Here is a 20,383-nt window from a genome sequence, read left to right as displayed (position 1 = left end):
CTGAGTTACGTTTCTGTGTGTTCAGCTGTGAACATTGTCTACAAGGGGCAGATTTCAAACGCAGTGGGTACTCTGCATTATCCCCAGTAAGGCCCCATTTTCTCAGCACTAAAATCTCTTGTGTATTTGTAGCAACAGCCTTATTAGACAAATCAGCCAGATAGCTAATAGCCTGTACAGGTCAAAAGCAGTGAATTTAACAGGTGGTGAAAGGATGGAAATCCTTATTAACACCAAAACAACATGAGACAAACACATACTTCAAAGTAAGAGCCAAGGATGAAACCTGTATTCAGCAGAAAGCAGAGGAAGACCTCCCACTAGTTTTGAGGTAGTCAGCACTTCACCCCTTGTAATTGCTAGTGCAGGTCTTGATCAGCTGCATCTTCTGGACTGTGCGCTTCCTTTGAAGCCAGGAGAGTTCTGCAAGGAGAAGGGTCTCAACATCCAGTTTTCCAACAGCTTCACTTCAGCAAGCACTTCATATGAAGAAGGGAAGCAGCAGAGCAAGTGAATAAAGGGAGAGAGAGAACTGACTCTGCTTAACTGTTCAGTCACTCCTGTATTTTGAAAGACCATCTACACAGGCATGAAAATTTAATCTAAAAGAGACAATGCTGTGGTACAAAAAGTTTATTTAGTCACGATTTTGTAAACATTTGAGGTAAATTAACATTTACATCAACTTGTTTCTTACAGAATTTAATACACAAGGCACTTCTTGGAAGACAGCACTTTTAATTGTTTGCTGCTTTTATTGTTATTGTAAGTCCATGATGGTCCAGAAAATTCATTATGTTTGTTGTCAGGTTCTGTCATGTAAAAGACAAACATCTGGTAAGCAGCAAGAAAGCTCTGAGTAAGCTTTCTTGTGCTTTACTACCTTTTAATTGTGAGATATGGTGTAAATGGGAACAGGAGTATATTCCATGTTAAAGCATGTTCACATTTCTTGTGTAACTATTCAAGGACTGAAACTTCTGGCATTTGATTGGCATCTTGCAACAAACTTAAAATGCAAATATGCAATTCATTTTTTTCACGTCAGTGTTTTTTGCTTATGCAAATAGTCCCATTACCTTTACTGGTCTTACTTGCACAAGTAGAAATGACAGATGAGATTGTATTTGCAGGCTCAGAACCGTACTGCTGGCTAGAAAACAAAACATTCATCTTGCTGGTAAAGTCTTAAACAGTGCAGTATTTCTCCACAAGTATTTTGTTTGGAATTTTCTACCAGGCTGTAAATTTTGCTCTTAGAAGACATCAGCCACAGCTGATTTCTGTCATTGAAACTCTACACACACAAAAAGGCATATAAATAATAGTGAACCCTAAATTGATTGGTAATAATTGTTTGTGATTAAGTGTGTTTTTCCATAGTGTGCTCCCTATATAACCAGCTCCCATAGTTTAAATATGCAGACAAGACTGTTACGGTAGGTGAGTGATCGGGTTTCCTTTTATTTAGTGGTATTACCTTATGTCTGAAAAGTTCCTGTGTCGGAGTAAGACAATCTCTTTTAGGTTTAGCGTATTGCTAGAGTCATTCTTTTAATTCTTACACAAATGTAAACTCAGAAAACAATTTCATCCAAATGTGCAATCTGAAATCGAAAACTGAATGTAAACTTCAGAAAATTAAAATTACAAGAGCACACTTTTCACAGGAAAAAAATGAAACAAAAATATTCAGGAGGCAAAATAAAAAGAAAAAAGCCAGCCTGTTCAAATCCATGATGTTACTGCATGTATTGAAAAATTATAAAGGACCTGGGGGCTCAATGCTCTGCTCTTACAGACTGTTATCACTCATAGGAGCTCAGCGAAATGCAACAGCCTGCGTCAGCTGGGGCAGTCCCATGAATCACTGAAAGAGGACCTAAGAACTGATCTGAGTTTTAAAGCTTGCTTTAATTATTCTACAGATCCTACACTTGGGTGTTCACACTAGGAAATAATCTCAAGAGCTGCAAAATGGCAGACATTTAATTAGCTCCATGCACCTTCATAAATGACAGATATGCCAAGCCAAATCAACCCCTGGCACCACTTTGCACACCACTGGCTTCTCAATTACACTGGAGAAGAACACAGTTCATCTGCTTTCTCAGTGTGTGCTGTTTATTTTCAAGAAGTTAGCATTTTTCCATGGCAGCCTGGATCAACAAATTCAAGGAGCACCTTTTTATCTATGAAAAAACAATAGAAGGATTTTCATAGACAAAATATACCACTTCAATACAGGGAAGGTTCAGGCAGGCTGTTTTCATTTAATCAAAACACAAAGGGAAGAAATGTGTGGTTTTAAATTGTACTTCACTTTCTTTTCTATTAACTCACAGCTGCACTAATTAAAAAAGCTCAGTGACAGAAAACAGAACATCTCTGCCCACGGCAAAGAAACCATGCATTTATGTACAGTACAGATATATTTTTCCTATATCTTTGTAAAACTATTGTGAAAAAATGTACTACTGCAATCAGTGATTTGGTAAATATGTTCCATGTAATCACTATGGTTGGAAGGGACCTCTGGAAGTCATCTAGTCCAACCCTGTTGTTCAAAGCAGGGTCAATTAGTAACAGTGAGATGTCTTACAGGAAAAAGAGTAGCTGAGCATACACGTGATAACTTGCTCAAAGAGTATCTTTTTTGTTGTTGCTTTTCTTCTTTTCCTTCTCATAGTTTACTTAATCTTTATTTTTTTTAACCATGGTTAAGGCAAAACAATCTTCCCACAATCATTCTATTCAAAGAGTAAAAATTAGTGGTTATTTTTCTTCCACTTTCCTTAATATCAGGCATGATTCTGTTCTACTTCTGCAATAACTGGGTTATGGGCGTGAATACAATCTTTCAGGATTTTGCTTTCAACCCCCTACATGACCAAGCTAAGACAAAGTATTGTTTGCTACCAGCCCCTTCTTTGGAGTTAATTAATGTATGAGAGTAAACAACTTGAAAATTATTGGATATTACTGACAATCTGTTCTGCAAGTTAGTTGGCGTTTGTACATTTTTCCTAGAACTATGGAAGGTGGCAAATTAATCTGTTTTTAATATCAGAACAGGGCAAATACCTTAAATCACTGTAAAACTCACATTTTGATACACCAGCCAATAGTTACGTTATGAAAATTTCTTATTGGACACTAAATATTTTCTATTTGTAATTCTTATTTGGGAAAGAAAAGCGCAAAGAATTAGATCTTATCCTAAGTTTTCCATTAGTTCCAAATTAAGACCTATAGTCCTACGTTAACACTGCATTAGACCAAATTCTGAGCTTGGTCCTTCTGCTTTACTCACGTATGTGAATTCAGTGAAAATTCATAAGATTAATTAAAATACTCAAATTCTGCCACATTAATGAGACTTTTTTCAACAAATCTGATCTCAGATGTGACACAGCAACTAAAGGGAGTGGTAAGCACTGACGGGGAGCTCTGCTCAAACAATTACCTGGGCTTCAAGGAAGGAACAATTAGTGGACTCCAAATGAAATTGTAGGTAACCAAGAAGCTTGACACGGCAGAAATATTTGGTGGAAAATAAACAAGCTGATTTTAAAAGCACAACCTCTAAGTTGTAGCTTTGCTTTCTCAGACAAGCTCTGCTTTGATGTGGAGGCTGTTGTCAAATTTCTCTTGGGGGCTGTAGAAGAGTTACATTTCTCCCCCTGAACCTTACAGGGAAAAAAAAAGAAAAAGAAAGAAGAAGAAAAAAAGAGAAAAAAGGATCTTTTACAGCTTTCCAGTAATTACTCTTCTTCAAAATACCATACAGTCCACAAAAGCACCTGAGCTCTCCGCAGTTCTAACCACACGTTAATTCAAAATATATCAGTTGATCCTAAATTAAAACTATCTCTGTCCGCATTTTATATATACAATATGGATGCAGTCCTGCAGGACTCACTCTGTAGGGGCTGCACTAAGTTAAGGACTGCAAGATACGGGGCTCCATCAAACAGAAAGTCAGTTTTGCTTTCGGGCCTCAATATTAAAAAAAAACAACACATTTCCCAGGTGGTCTGGAAATACACTCCAGAAAGACTTTGACTTCATTCTTCAGAAATATGAAAGGAAAATCCAGCCAATGAATTTTGATGTACTGATATGCAGAGATGCATACTGCATTATTTCAGCAGTCTAATTATTCGGCATTTACCTAAACTTAAAAGCCTCTACTACAGGTACTAATGAGTCTAAAATTTTTGAGTGCTAAACACTTTTTGTTTTACAACTAGGCAATTTCATCAACTTTCATCAAGTTCAGCACAGTTGCATAGATACAACAGAAAGTGGGATTCAACTTTTGGCTTTCTTGTAGGAAGGGTTCTTATGGCTTGTAACAGAAAATCCAAGAGTGAATGCCTCAAGCTGAACACCTAGCAGTAGATAACTTTACTGTACTACTATGTATTGACTCTTAATGCAGTGTCTGCCCCAAGATCAGTGGCATCAGAAAAGACTTCTCACCTGGTTCTCTACAAGCTGGTCAATGAAGTCATGAGACAGCATGCCCAGGGGCTGCAGAACAGTACCTCTGACCAAGAGAAAATCCTTGTGTCTATTCAAAAGCAGACCACTTCAAGCTTGAGTGGTGGGAACATTTTAACTGTTGAACAAAATAAACACATTCCAGAAAACATTTAACAGCACAGTAACTGGCAACTTAACTGTTTGCTACAGGATGACCCTGCTTTGCCTGAGTAAGGGTTGCACTGCCAGGCCAAATGCTTCCAACATGTGAAGGGCTATCCCAGTGTGTTTGGTTGCTCTTCTCCAATTACAGTACTTCCAATTTACAGCAGCAAAACGGCCGACTCTGAGCTTCAATTATTTTGGATTTTGCTTAGAACAGAAGTTGAGCCTAATCCTGAATTGCTTTGTACCCAAACTCTCAAAAGCCTGCTCAGGAATTCAAAATTCTTACTAAATTATGTAAGAGTATTTGTTACAAAGAAATGAAGGATTAAGCCAGTCAAAAGGAAAGCTGCACCTTAGAAAAAAATACCCAGTAGTTTCCTCCACTCATTTTTAAGGGAAGTTCACAATTTTTCAAAAGCAGGATGTTAAAGTCTTTATATACGGCTCCAAATCCACACTCGTTCCAGCTCCCAAAACTCCATGTGAATTTTAGTTCTGATTGAATATGGCCTGCAAGTTCCATCACCAAACCTTGCTACTTGTTAAAATGAACGGAAATTCTGCAAGTGACTTCAGTGGGGTCAATACAGACCCACCAGCATGTTGCCCAGATATTTTAGCCACCTTTTCTGCAACACAACATTGTCTAAATCTCTTTTTACAGACTTCTCAGACACTACAGATTGCTGATAAGGGACAGGGTAGATTGTAACAGGAAATGTTGCTTTGGGACTTTGTCACCATTAGTTGTTTCCTTCCCCTTACACTTTCTTGTATGATCAAAAATCAAACTAAAATGAGTAAGTACACAGTCAATTAACTTTAAATCTACAGATCAAAATTACTCTAGAAATGTTCAAATACTTAAAAATATGCACTCAAGTTTACTTCTAAATAACTTTCTTCCAACAAACTTAAGCTGGTAACTAATAGTCTAAAATGCAGAGCTCTACTTCATCCTATTGATTGTCCATGGGCAACATATAGGGCCACAATGTACTGAAACCATAATCCTTGCTTTCTGAAGAGAAATTGTTCTGTGTAATCATTTCTGAGGTGTGTGGTTTACATTCCTGTCCTCTTCTAAGCAATTTCAGAAGTCATCTAAAATTATTACCAAGCATGCTCAAATATATTTGTGGGCTTCAAAACATGATGTGATCATGGTTGGCAAACACTGGATAGAAGGTCAAACCGAACACTTCCTAACAGGTCAAGAGTTAAAAAATAAAAAGGAAAAAAAAATAAATAGAAAGATGAACCTCAAAATGATAAAATCTATTACAGGGGTTACCCAAACTTTGCCCAGCCAAGAGGACCACATTGGCAATTTGCCATGAACACAAAGGCTTCCTTAAGTTTTGTTATATGGAAGAGACTGCAGTCACCTTGGTCTTTAATATGGCAAGTTGGTCCAGAGAGATGACAGGTGCCAACAGGCAGTGTGCCATCCTGATGTTTGCCATTGGGCTACACAGGATTTAAAAGGAAGAAAATAAGTCATAGTATCTGCTCACATAGAGCATATGTGAAAAGGCTGGAAGTGAAGACAAGGGCATGAAGGAGATGATGGGCAGGCACAAGGGCACTAGGGATAGGAACATTTTGCTCAAATAAAAGTCAGCCTCAGGGCACATGACCAGCTACCATCACCACCTGTTACCTCTGTAGGCCTCCACTATGGCTGCCCTTGGGAGATCTGCCATGGACATTAAAGAGAGCAGGACTGGTCCCCTGGCCTACGGGCTACGCTTTGGCCACCCCTGACCTATTAGAAAACGTTGCTATTTTCCCCCACTACAACTCACAGAGTGCAAAAACAGCAAGCATCAAAGTTTGAAACCCAGGCCTTCCCACCCATGCCAGGCCTGGCCTCCCCGGGGAACGTCCCCTGCCCACTCTGCCTTCAGCCAGCTGCTCCACTGCACAGCGGTGATCACACTACACTGCCAAGTCATCTGACCTGGCTCTGCTGCTGCTCGACTTACTGGCCCTGCTCAAACGCCGTGTGTCTACAAGTAACGGCGGCTCATGCATCTCCACGGTGGTGCAGGTGGCTGAGATGGGCCGTTCCTCTGCCAGCTCCTCCTCGCCTTCCACATCCCATTTGCTGCCACTTGCTCCGCTCAAGCTGGTGCTGCTGCCACTGTTGGTTGTGGTGATGGGCGGCCCAGCTGGGAGTGGGAGAAGCTGCTCCAGGGGCTCTTCCTGCTCTGGAAGGGGATGCCGGACACTGCTAGGCGTGGAGGAACCTGCTGAGCTGGAGGGTGCCTTGCCTTGCTGCTCAGCTGCCATGTTGACCCAGTTCTGCTCGGCTGCCAGGGCATTGCTTTTGCTGTTGAAGTAGTTGATGATGGCTGGTGTGGGTGTGGGGATGGGCGTTGGGATGGTGACAGGAGTGGAGACGGGTGTAGGGGTGACAGCACGGTGCCTGTTCTCTGGAACTGGTGGAGCAACAGGGTAGCTTGCCATGGAGGCAGTGTTGGAAGGGGGTCGTGTCCTAGGAGCAGCCGCAGCATAGTAGGGTGCCATGGTCACTGGAGCCAGCAGCGGTGTGACAGCACGCGTGTCAGGCAGAACAGGAGCAGGTGCAGTGGTCGTTACCACCACAGGTGGTGCTGGCGGTGGCAAGGAAACTGGTTTGGATTCCCCTGTTACCATGACCGGTGTCAGTGTTGTAACAGGCATCTCAAGGCTGTACTGGCTTGTCATGCCCTGCTTAAGCTTCTTCCATCCCAAGTGATATATCTCAAGCATGTTCAGCAGCAGGGAGACAGAGGCCACCACCAACATGAAGATGATGAAGATTGTCTTCTCAGTGGGCCGTGAGATGAAGCAGTCCACAGTGTGTGGACAAGGTGGACGGCTGCACTGGTAGACTGGCTTTAGTTCAAAGCCATAAAGGAAGTACTGGCCCACAATGAAGCCTACCTCAAACAGTGTCTTGAAAATGATGTTGAAGATGTAGGTACGGAGCAGAGCACCTCCCATACGGATTCTACCACGCTCATCACGGATCGGAAGCTTCTCCTTTCCCATTTTGATAGGAGGATCCTTGAAGTTATTGCCACCTCCACTACCACCACCAGACGTTGCTGCTCCTGGGTAGTTGTTGTCTTTGACACTTCCCCTCTTTTTCAGCTCTTCCTCTTTTTCTTTCCTCTTCTCTTCCATGCGTACAATGTGCAGCACGTGGCCCAGGTATATGAGGGTTGGAGTGGAGACAAAAATGATCTGCAGCACCCAGAAGCGGATATGAGAAATGGGGAAGGCTTTGTCATAGCAAACATTTTCGCAACCAGGTTGCTGAGTGTTGCATGTAAAGTCTGACTGCTCGTCTCCCCAGACTTCCTCAGCAGCGGCCCCCAGCACCAGTATCCTGAAGATAAACAGTACTGTCAGCCAAACCTTGCCAATAACTGTGGAGTGCTCCTGCGCGTTCTCTAGCAGCCTCCCCAGAAAGCTCCAGTCACCCATCGTTTCAGATTTCTAACCTGCAATAAGAACATTAGAGCAATGTTAAAAAATATTGTTATTATACAATGCTGCAGCAGAACAGCTTGTTCCTCCATAAATGACATCTAAATGTACTTCCTTTTGCAGAATATTGCACAAATATGTTCCAAAGTACGAGGGCTGCTTCAAAAGTAAAGCGTTCTATTTCATTTTTTTGGCTCATAACATCAGAGGTGGATGTTGGTGGGATGGCAGTAGAGGCTGAACCTTCCCACCAATTTTCCATTCCATTTTGTTGCTGTGTGTCAGACGGCAGCAGAGGGGCAGTCTGACAGAATGGCGTCTGGCGTGGAAGTGCGTATGAAGCAAAGCTGTGGAACTGAATTCCTCCATGTGGAAAAAATGGCACCCACTGACATTCATCAACACTTGCTGAAGGTATACAAAGACCAAACAGTGAATGTGAGCGCAGTGAGGCAGTGGGTGGTGCATCTCAGCAGTGGCAGCAGCAGCCATGCAGATTTTTCCCAGTGCGGCACGAAGGGTTTTGGTTCACCGCTGGTGAAAATGCCTAGCTCATGGTGCTGACTGTGTGGAAAAACAGTTTTTTGTAGCCGAGAATATGTCCTATCAAGTACTGTTACTGTGCTCTTTGTATCTGTTGTTGTTTCCATGGAGATATATTGGAGGCATTGCTTTCAGAGCTAACCTCAGGTCCCATGCAGCCATGCATTCTGGGGAACGCAGAAGCAGGATGCTTAGTGCTTCCACCAGCCAGTGCAGCTGTAAATGTCTGTACACAGTGGCCAGCAAGACAAATTCAGAACTGGAATTTCACCTGAGGTGCCTCTAACTGCTCTTGCCTATTTTTAGGAAAGAACAGGTGAAAATTAGTTCAGTTAATCAGAAAATTCTAATTGTAATGTGACTGCAGTTTTATCATGGCGTGATACAAAGTCACTTATTTGTCATCAGGACTTAATTATTATAGCACTAAAGAGGCCAGTAATGTCTCAAGTCTCTGTTATTTAATGTCTCAAGTCTCTGCTATTTTAATGCAGCACAAACATAAAAATTCTTATTCAAAATCTGTAGAATTTACAGTTTAATTCTGGAATGTGCACAGCCACAAGCATGCTCTCCAAGTCTACTCGTGTTTAGAAAGAAAGAATTACTGAATAACAGGAAGTATTGGGGAAAATGATAAATGTGAAGAGGGATGGTTTAAAGGTTTCTATACTGTTCTTCCCCTGTCCTGTCATTTGTGGTTACTGAGCCACATGTGCTGAAACATCAATAAAATTATTTAAAAAACAGCAACTCGGGGCAGCTGTGCACAAAGAAATGAAGTATGATCTTGCTTCTGTGAGCAACAACTGGTGCACATTTGTAGTGGTTTCACCAATTCATGCATGCCTTCCCACGTTCAGTTCTAGGCAGTGATGCAATTATCATTTGGAAAGGCTTGAAATACAACATTATATATTTTTCATAAGATTCTTGTTAGCTGTCTTCAGTCTACAAACTGCTGCTATCACTTCTGGCCTGTGAAATACATGTAAAAAGTACATTTCACTCACCTAACAAACACAAATACACTTACTTTCGGTACGTTCAGAAATGTTTAATATTTATAGTTCAGATACAACAATCTAGATGCAAATAAATAAATAAATAAATAAATAAATTCACTATCAGAAAAGATGATGTCTTTATTTTCTTTAAAAATCTCGACGTATTTTTATTAGCATAATCAAATTACACTTCACTCTTTTCACTTGCATACACTTTTTGACTTTTTGTTTAAGCACCTGCGTGCTACAGCTCCCAAGTTCATCTTTACGTGTAGAGTAACTCTTTACGTAAAGAGTTCATCAATACGTGTAGAAAATACACTATTATTGGTATTTAACTTACTGTGATTTCCAACAACAGTGTCACTGAAATTCAAAAGGGAACGTTTCCAAAATCAGCACTGAACTTCTTTCAAGCTGTTAGTTAAGGTAACTACAGTTATTTTGTTATTTTTTGTATAACTTAATTTTACTATGAGGAAGTAGGATACCTGTAAATGCACAACAGTATATTTCCACACAAAAAGCAACATTTTTGGAAATCCTAGAATGCTGAAGAACTTCTTATCCCCACAGAGTTAGTTCAACAAGAACCCTATCCACAATGAATTAGATCTCTGATATCCTGCAATAACATTGCCTTTGATATTATGGAATTCCTTTTGCAGTACAGCATGATAAATTGTCAGTGAAGTTATTAACAAGGAAATACTGACTTTGTGTAGTAATGTTCCTGGTCCTAATTTCATTTTCATTGTATTTTATTTTATTTTTAATATAGTCAAGGTGTTTTTAAAGAACTTGTTTTTGCCCTTCAAAATACTAACTCAAGACTACATAAACATCGACAGGATGCTCTATTTCTTTAATTCTAATTAAATATGGTTTTATATTTTTCAATTTCAATGTTATGTTATAATATTTTGGATGAAGAAGGAATTCTAACCTTGAGAAGTATTAATTTTTCAGGGAATGATTCATTCATTTTGTAACTTTATTTTACTCAAAGCCGTTTAGAGATATGCTCAGTTCAGTGGTAATGGTATGGTAATGTTCTTGGGGAACCTTCTTATTTTGAGTATAAAAGTTGCAATGTAGGAATAACAAATACTGTGATACAGGGTGGATTAAAGCAGTTAAACATGATCACAAATTCAGCTCTTGGATGGATATGCTTAAAAAGCTATTCCAATGCTTACATTAATTAAATGACTTCTTTTAGAGTCTGAGGATTCATGCAATACACACAAGTGAGCTTCACTGTGTCTAAACCGTGCAGAGGTGACAACCTCGATGTTCATTTTCTACTGGCTGCAGCAATCACTGCCTTCCCCACAAATGCCTATCACCTACAAGTAAGTATAGGAAGGACATCATTTCCAAAGGCAATAAAAAGATACTTATCTCCAGTAGCTGGAGAGATTGCAGAGATCCAAGTCTTTTATCTTCTTCCAGTGTTAATATATTCTCCAGTGAGCAATTCTTAAAGCCAATGCAACTCACACGAAAATAACAGACACTTTAAAGGGGTGTTTTGATATAAAAAATGATTAAATGACATCAGACTAAACCCAAGGGCTCACAGAGTTTTATTTGAGTTGCCACCATTAGGTCCAACAACAAAATACCTACATCATATTTAAACAGGCACTACTCAGTATTTCAGCTGAGAATGGTTCCAAGCTAGCTCTGTAGTACTAAACTTCACCTGGACAGCACTACTTCCAGCACTGCTGATCGTGCTTTCAAATACAGAGACAGGAAATTGTTTAACTCTAGTCTCACATACTGTTTGCAAAGGGAGAGCTCTTTTTCTTTCCATAGTTGGAAAAAAATACAGATTAAAAAATGAAATTCAAGAAAAAACACTTGCAAGGGAATGACAGAGAATCTGTGTCAGAGAGCACTCTGATTCAATGATGTGAAAAGCAAGGAGTTCATCTACTTTGGGATCATTTCATAAGAACAGGGAGTGATATATATTGGTTGTGTCACTTAAAAATCATAGAATCATAGAATTGCTCAGGTTGGAAAAGACCTTAAAGATCATCAGGTCCAACTGCAACCTGACCATGCTACCCTAACTCTAACAACCCCTCTGCTAAATCATGTCCCTGTTAAGACAAGTACTGAAAAATGCTTAAGAATTAATGTTCTACCATTAGCTAACAAGTTCAATATAAGTAAAATTGGCTTAGTGAATGCTGTGTGCATTTGTGAGTGTGTGTGATTGAATGAGCAAGAGAGAGAATACATTTTAAAAGCTGTTATGTTAAATATATCTATCTACATGGGATAGATAATCTGGCATTCATAAACTTGCCAGTTACTATTTCTATTTGTATTTCGGATCCTGCCACAGAAGAGGTTCATCATCAGTAAGTATCTATTCTATGAAATATGATATTTTAATTACTTATGATTTTAGTCCTACATATGCTTATGTATGGATACATACACATGCATGCACTTACATACAAATGATTACATAGCTATGTTACGTATATTTCCTTATTGTGACACCTGCTCTACTTATGATTTTATAATGCTGTCAAATCTAGAAAAATGTCCTTTAGCAATTATCCTGAGACTAATACATCTCTGTCAGAACATGGTTTCTTAAATTCAGCCCGCATTTCCTTTCATTTCTTTTGATAGTCTGTAATATCTTGGGATTTGTTTTTATAGTCAAAATGATGTACACTTCACAAACCAGTATGAGGGGAAAAAAATGCTGCTAAAAGAGAAAACATAACTTGCAATATTTCCTTGTTTTTTACAGTAAATTATCTTTTATAGTAAATTATAGTAAAGGAAAAGATGTCACCTTGCACAAAGTGTGCAGTGGACCATGTCTGGAAAATGTGAAGGGAGAGAATGAGCTGCTGTAATTTTCAGTGAAACCTAATGGCATTGGTCTTGTACACATACATACATGAAATAGCAGTTGAGGTTTCATAATTGGGTTAATAAACTTGTTTTTAATGAGGGCATGAAAAACACCTTTCTTCATGCTCAGTGTAACACTTCGAGACACATCTACAATCACCTTCATTACACTTTAAAAACTTGTGAGAAATGAATCCCCGTCTTAAACATAATGGAGCCTTTTCCTTAAATCCTAGACAAAACCTCTTGACTTCAGTGAAAGTTTGGCTCAAGTAAAGGAAAAGCACAGGGAGCTGAGCCCAGGAGAGTACACTCCACCTACACAACTCCTCTCTTCCCTGCCATAGCAAACCTCGGTTCTGATTTCTGCTCGCAGGAGAAAAACAGAAACAAAAAGTAACCCATTTCCTTTCCCAGCATACTAAAATGCCACCTTAGAGCTCTAGTTTGGAATTAAAAGACAGTGACTTACCAACAAAACACTGAAAGGTGAGGAGAGTGTGGAGCTACCGGGGCACTAGGAGTGGCCGTCGAGCATGAAGGGGACAGTCCCTACATCGCGAGTGAGTGGAGCGTGAATGAGACAGATCTGTCAAGTGTCCACATACCATCAGCCACATGCATCCAAAAACTGCACAGTAAGGAGCGTCCCACCCCCCGCCCCAGCGTTACAAGGGAAAGAGGAGCTTTGCTGCCAGTTCAAAGATTCAAGATCCTTTTTCACTACAGAGCAGCAGGCACCCAATAGACAGGTTGAAGAAGAGGGCACTTCACACACGTTGCGGTAACTGCAGGGGAGGCAGTGCCAGATATACTCTTCAAACATCTTAAAGAACTTCTCCGCACGATCAAAAGCAAGGAAGTTTGTTTTTCTAGTTTAATTCTGAAATGTTCCAGAGAGATTTTCCCTTCTCCTTTTAAAGTTCCCTTAAAGGGAAACTCAAGCAGCTTTGGCTACTCAGTTCAATTCCTTCTTTACACCTGTGCCAGGCTCTTACACAACTAACTCACGCTCAGGACTCCTAACAACATCTTGTGTTAGTGTGATTTCCTCAGCAAGTCAGGGATGGACTCAAATATCTTTCTGATACCTTCTTTTTTTTTTTTTTTAATTTTTCCTATAGGAAAAAAAAAAAAGACAACTTTTCATTCTGCTAACATTGGTAAACATCTGCCTCATCAAATTTTCGAAGAATTCCAAAGAACATTCATTTCAAACACTTTCCAGCCCCTTTGAGGGGCTCGAAATGCGCATCAGTGCTCAAATGTGAGTGGCACCCCTTAGGGAAGGAATGCCATCCCCTACACGTGCACAGTGGGGCGGGCAGCAGCCGTGACCATCCCGGAGCACCCGGTGCTTCCCTCCGCTGCACTCCCGAGGTGCTGGGGGAGGTTTGGGCGCTTCTCGCCGTGCCAGACTCCGTCCCGCCGGTGAGCGCAGGGACCGACCCCGGCCCGCGATGCCCCCCTGAGCACGGGGCACGGCTGAGGGGCTGAGGTCGCCGCTCCGTCCCCCAGAGCGGGCACCCGCCCGCGGCGCTCTACTTACGCGTTGCGGGAGCAGTGCTATCGGCAGTAGCAAAAGCTCAGCTCGTTCGGGTGAGTCCGGACAGCGTTCGCTCATAGCTCGTTTAACTCTGGGGAAAACAAGCCCGCAAAGCTTCGCTCGGGAGGCGGAGGAGGCTGCGGGTGCCCGGCGGGGCGGCCGCTCCCTGCCGGCAGCCCGGCTCCCCTCAGGCCGGCGGCTGCCCACGGCGCGCCCCCGGCACGGCTCTTTGGCGGGCGCCGGGCACCCGGCCCTGGCGGGGCGGAGCAGCGCCGCCCAGTGGCGGCCCCGCGTACCCGCGCGCAGCGGCCGGAGGAGGTTGGGTTCTGTGAGGGGCTCTTACGCAGCTCTTTCACTGCCCACAGGCCTCGCAGGGGAGGATCTGCGCTCCCTTCCATGCGGTGTTAGATGCATCTTAAATCTTAGGTATTCACACAAAGGAGTTTGATTTTTTTCCTCAGACGAAGTCAGCCTTCCTGCTGCTCGCGTGGGCTGCCAGCCCTGCAAGCTGCCCTTCACAGGCTGCAGTTAACGCTCTCACATCAGGCCAGATCATTCCATAAGTAGAAAGGAAGCAGCACTACATCACAGTCCCTTGCATTATTTCAAGAGGCTCCTCAAGTTGTACAAGTGACAAGAGTCTTCAGGTTTTCACAGAATCACAGAGTCATAGGGATTGGAAGGCGACCTCCGGGGATCCTCCAGTCCAACCCCCTGCTAAAGCAGGTTCCCTACAGCAGGTCACAAAGAAGAGTGCCCAGGTGGGTCTTGAGTATCTCCATAGAAGGAGACTCCACAACCCCTCAGGGCAGCCTGTTCCAGTGCTCCGTCACTCTCACAGTGAAGAAGTTCTTCCTTGTGTTTGTACAGAACTTCCTGTGTCCCAGTTTTTCCCATTGCCCCTTGTCCTGTTGCTGGGCACCTCTGAGTGGCTGAGAATCTGTACCCTTGATTGAGTCTGTGTTAGGAATAGAAGGCATTATGGGCAATATTTTGAGAAGTGTTTTCTCTCAGACAAGAATATCCATCATGCTGCTGTGCACATGACATTTGAAGAACTTGAATTATTGCAGCAATGCTCAGAATAGTCCAGATAATTTGCAGGTGGCTCTTGGTATTTTCAGCATTGGTGCTCAAAAACATTACCATCCTCTGCATTTTGGTTCAGCTTTTGTATGTTCTTGACAGTTATCCTGACAAAAGAAAACATTAGGCAGAGTGACTTCATTGGTATTTACATATAAGTTTCAGTTGGTAGCTACTCTACAGTCAGAGAGCTGAAAACTCAACTACACAAAGTCATAACAGAAAACCAGCCCAGAGGAGAGAAGGCTCCAGGGAGACCTGATAGAGGCCTTCCAGTATCTAAAGTGGGACTATAAGAAAGAAAGGAACAGACTCATCTGCTGTCATAGGACAAGGCGAAATGGTTTCAAACTACAAGAGATGTAGAGGCAAAAAGGTTTTTTATGATAAGGATAGTGAAGCACTTTGACAGATTGCCTAGAGATGTGGTGGATGCCCCATTGCTGGAGACATTCAAGGTCTGGCTGGATGGCACTCTGAGCAACCCGATGGAGCTGTAGGTGTCCCTGTTCAGTGCAGAGGAGTTGGACTAGATGATCTTTAAAGGTCCCTTCCAACTCAAACTCAAACAATTATATGATTCTATGATTCTGTTCAAGAAAAAGTTTTGAGACCCTGAATAGCTGTGTGTAGCAGAGGACTAGTGGCAAATGGAAACAGACGATCCACATCTTTGCAATTCTTGGTTGCTCCCTCTTAAATCTTTCATCTGGAAACACGAGAAAGATCTCTGCTGACCTAAGCAGTAGTAGTGGCATGAGGACAAATGACTGTCAGCAGAGATGAGTGATATACACAAAACAGTGCTGCCATGACTGTAAGGAAAGTAGTATTGCAGCGTGGATCCTGAAGCAGTGGGGCATGAGTGCAAAGGAGGGAATCCCAGCAGCCCATGTCACTCAACAGCACTGCAATTTCCTCCACTCAGTGAAGCCCCTCAGCTGAAAGACTTGATCCTAGGAAGAGAAAGAGCAAGATCTCACTTGGAACCATCTGACCAAAAGGTTGAATTGCATGAAACGCTGGGTTTCCATAATTGCTTTTTCAGTACCGTGAAGATTTTAATAAGTATTTCCCATTTGCTATATGAACTGGCCTTAAAACTCTTTTGTTAGAAGAGTACTCTTGTTCAGAAGAGCAGTGAGGTTCTAGAGGAGCCTTTCAGTACTGACACAGAAGGTTTTTAAGATAGAATTCAATATATCTTCAAATAGGAATAATCTGATGCTGTGGGTGCCCACATCAGGACTATGTCTATCCACTAATAAATTCCTTTCCAAGAATTCCCTTCTAGAAGGGAAGAACAGTTTTGGACTGTCGACAAATCTCTGAGATGGCTGCAGAAGACTCAGAGGCAGAGAGGCAGAATGCCCCGAGTAAAGCTAGAAAGTGCAGCTTTAAAAGTAAAAGGCCAGTTACGTACTGGTGAAAACCCAAAGATGAAAGCACGCTGAGAAAGTATGATAGGCTATTTATTAGTTGTGTACTAGAAGATAAGGATCTGAACCCGAATACAAGAGGGAAGGAGTAAAAGTAGTATTTTTCTCCCCAAGACATACTAAGCTCTATAAAATGGTGAAAAGATCTCATAGGTTAAGAATATATACATTAATCGTAGGCCAAACCTGAGCTGCTGTCCTGTAAGAAAGAGAGATCTGCAGATGAATATTGATGAAAAGCAGAGTTTTACCCCATGCTACTTCTACCGTATGCATCTGTACTGTTTAGCAGTACATAAGATCACTTGTTCCATGCCAGTGCCTCCATACGCAGTTAATGGAAGCAACCCTAATCTGCAGTGCACATCTTGAGTCATAAGCAAACCACATCAAAGTGCTACATGGCTTGACCGTGCTGATTGCAATTGTGTTCACACAGCCTCAGAAGGGGCTACGACTGCTGTCAGTTCAGTGCGTTGGGGCAACGGCCCTGCGTGGTACGGGAACGGTAAGAACTTCGCTTGACATGCCGCTGTGCTACGGAAGATGGCACTAGAGATATTTAAATGCTGAGACAGGCGACTGCCAGGGGGCAGCGGGTCAAGCAAGAAGAACTGAAGTCTCTTCTTCCTTCCTCGGTTTCTACATGAACGAATCGAAATTAACTATTTAATAAATCGGTAATAAAACCTGTAGTAATAGTTTAATCTCATATTACACGGTTGCTATTAGCAACTATTCCAATTAGTATTTAGTTTTCTGTTCTGTTAGTTCATGTATTCTCCCTGTAAGCCAGATCAAGGCGTTGATCTGGCTAAAAATCAATCCAGCAAAGCAAAATGCTTGCTTTTATACCAGTTAAAACAGTCCCTCAATCCAGCACTGACTGCAGCTGCACAAACAACTATGCTGGCGCAGTAAAGGCCCTGTAGTGGAGACACTGTGTTGGATGGGGAGGGAGAGAGCACAGATGGGACAGGAATGAACAGGAAGTGATAACATCAATGTTAATACCTTAAATGAGTGCTACTAGTGAGCACAGTGAACAGCAAGGAATTGGCTGGATGTTCACATTCAGAGTTGTGGTCAACGGCTCAATGTCCAAGCAGAGACCAGTGGTGAGCAGCATTCCTCAGGGATCGGTGCTGGGACCAGTGCTATTTAACATCTTTGTAGGCAACATGGACAGTGGGATCCAGTGCACCCTCAGCAAGTTTGCAGATGACACCAAGCTGAGTGGTGCAGTCAACACGACCAAGGAAAGGGATGCCATCCAGAGGGACCTGGACAGGCTTGAGTGGTGTGCCCATATCAACCTCATGAAGTTCAGCAAGGCCAAATGCAAGGTCATGCACCTGAGTCGGGGCAATCCCAAGCACAAATACAGGTTGGGTGAAGAATGGCTTGAGAGCAGCCCTGAGGAAAAGGATTTGGAGGTGTTGGTTGATGAAAGACTCAACATGAGCCAGCAATGTGCACTTGCAGCCCGGAAGGCCAGTTGTATCCTGGGTTGCATCAAGAGAAGAGTGAACAACAAGCTGAGGGAAGTGACTGTGCTCCTCTACTCTGCTCTTGTGAGACCCCATCTGGAGTACTGCGTTCAGTTCTGCGGCCTGACACAAGAGGACATGGAGCTGTTGGAGCAGGTCCAGAGGGGGGCCACAAAGATAGTCAGAGGTCTGGAGCACCTCTCCTATGAGGACAAGCTGAGAGAGCTGGGGCTGTTCAGCCTGGAAAAGAGAAGGCTCTGGGGGGACCTTATAGCAGCCTTCCAGTACTTGAAGGGGGCTTACAGGAAAGCTGGGAAGGGACTTTTTATAAGGGCATGTAGCGACAGTACAAGGAGAAATGGCTTCAAACTGAAAGAGGGTAGATTTAGACCAAATATTAGGAACAAATTATTTATTGTGAGGGTGGTGAGACACTGGAGCATGTTGTCCAGAGAGGCTGTGGATATCCCCTCCCTGGAAACATTCAAGACCAGTCTGGATGGAGCTCTGAGCAACCTGGTCTAGAGGGAGGTGTCCCTACCTATAGCAGGGGGTTGGAACTAGTTGATCTTAAAGGTCCCTTCCAACCCTAACCATTCTGTGATTCTATGAACACTTTGTAATGCCAAACCACAGCCAAAGCTTCTAAACAAGGAAATTCCCTGACTGATGTTCTTTTCCATTGTATTCGGGGTAAGAACAAATAAAATATGTTTCTCCAGGAATATACCTTACTGGCACACATCATGACTTTGTCAAGAGCTCAAATACTCTATACCTCGTACAGAGAGGAACAACAACAGATCTCCTGTTTTGAAATAGAAAAACAAGCAAAGTTTATATATGGTGAAATATCTATGCAAATTTCAACCTATTGAACCACCTGATGGTTTGCTTTTGCACTGAAGGAATCCCATAACCCAAAATGCTATGTTATTCCCCTGAATCTTCTCCTGAATGCAGACCAGGTTGCCAGGAAATCCACCTACATCTAGTCAACTGGACTAAAAACAGGTCTGGGTTTTGGTCTTTCTCCATCTGGAAGGAAATTGGGTTAGAAAACTGAGGCAGAAGGAGCTTTCCATCCACTCTGCTGAGGAGAAAAAATAATCCATTGCTAACTTCATTAATATAAATTACAATTTTATTTACTCATAGTGCCACATTGTATGCCTTTGTCAGGTGGAATTTATTATAGTGCTAGACTGTATTGTTATGATTGCTGAAAGCACAAAGGAACCATGCTGATAGAAATCATACTGGGTAGACCTTGCACTGACGTGCAGACTTGAATTCATATGAAAAATAAATGCATTTAGTAGGTGATCTTTGGGTCAGCAAAAAGAAGTTGTACAACTTGACTCCTTAAATAGGCCCCCATTCCCCACAGATTTTTTAAAAGTTCCCTCTGTTCCATAGCAGAATTCTATCTCCAGACCACCCTCAGCAGATCTTGGACTAAGCTGCCATTTAACAGTCTTCAGTGCTGAAGAGTTCATCATTCACAGAATGCTTTTGGGAATGATAAGCCCGGATCTGATTGCAATGCAGTCCCTTTATTTTGTAAGATATATTTTGTATATCTCCTACTGCCAGCAGATATAAAGAACAATCTCATCTTCCTTGCCACAATCTTTTACACATTTGGAGAGCTCTTTCTTCAAACTTTCCCAGGCTGACCTGTTTCTTTCATGCATTCCTGTTAGGTTCTGTGTTTCAAATATTTGGTCATCTATTATTCCTCACTCCTTGATTTCTCCAGTTGGTAAACTTTTTTTAAAAGAAGGTGCTCCAAAGTACGTTCCTCAAAAGGAACTGCAGGTGCTAAAGAAGAGTGGAATCATTATTTCTAACACCATATTTTTGGAAAAATTTTAATGCATATCAGTATGATATTTTTCAAGTCAGAAACATTATTGACTCATGTTCCACTGATGGTCTACTACAAACATCAGCTCTCTGCAGAACTATTCTTTGCTTCAGAACAATTTTCCATCCTGCAATCTTGCAAGTGCTTAGTGTTTCACAACACTACCATTTATTCCTTCCCAAAGGAAGTCTCAAACTGTTTTTGTTATACCATTTCTTCCAGTGATAAGAATCTTATTAACTTCCAAGCCTATCTTTCCAAGTATCTGCAGTTCCTCCCAGGTGCATAGAGGTTATCCTATATGGTAGATCTTCACAGTTTAACAATGAATCATTAACAACTATTTTACTGCTGTGTACAAAAGCTTTTATCATGGC

The 20,383-nt window shown here is 42.0% G+C and overlaps 1 protein-coding gene across 2 annotated transcripts; it reads right to left on the bottom strand.

The window, feature by feature from the left end:
• Positions 1 to 618: 618 nt before the first annotated feature.
• GJA3 (gap junction protein alpha 3) lies at positions 619 to 14,318 on the bottom strand. 2 transcript variants are annotated; one of them, NM_001398090.1, is made up of 2 exons: positions 13,048 to 14,318; positions 619 to 8,150 (listed from the first exon to the last, which is right to left on the bottom strand). In NM_001398090.1, the coding sequence occupies exon 2, from the start codon at positions 8,131 to 8,133 to the stop codon at positions 6,598 to 6,600; it is 1,536 nt and encodes a 511-aa protein (NP_001385019.1). In that variant the 5' UTR covers positions 8,134 to 8,150; positions 13,048 to 14,318; the 3' UTR covers positions 619 to 6,597. The 2 variants fall into 2 exon arrangements, with proteins under 2 accessions (NP_001385019.1, NP_001035734.1); NM_001040644.2 differs by having other exon boundaries at positions 14,125 to 14,318.
• Positions 14,319 to 20,383: the final 6,065 nt, after the last annotated feature.

The sequence above is a fragment of the Gallus gallus genome, chromosome 1, assembly GCF_016699485.2.
Source record: "Gallus gallus isolate bGalGal1 chromosome 1, bGalGal1.mat.broiler.GRCg7b, whole genome shotgun sequence".
Lineage (NCBI taxonomy): Eukaryota > Metazoa > Chordata > Aves > Galliformes > Phasianidae > Gallus > Gallus gallus.
This window is presented reverse-complemented; position numbering and strand designations above follow the sequence as displayed.

What these genes read in the sequence shown, in the direction of transcription:
- GJA3 (NM_001398090.1), bottom strand. Translation starts at nt 8,133, where the DNA reads ATGGGTGACTGGAGCTTTCTGGGGAGGCTGCTAGAGAACGCGCAGGAG.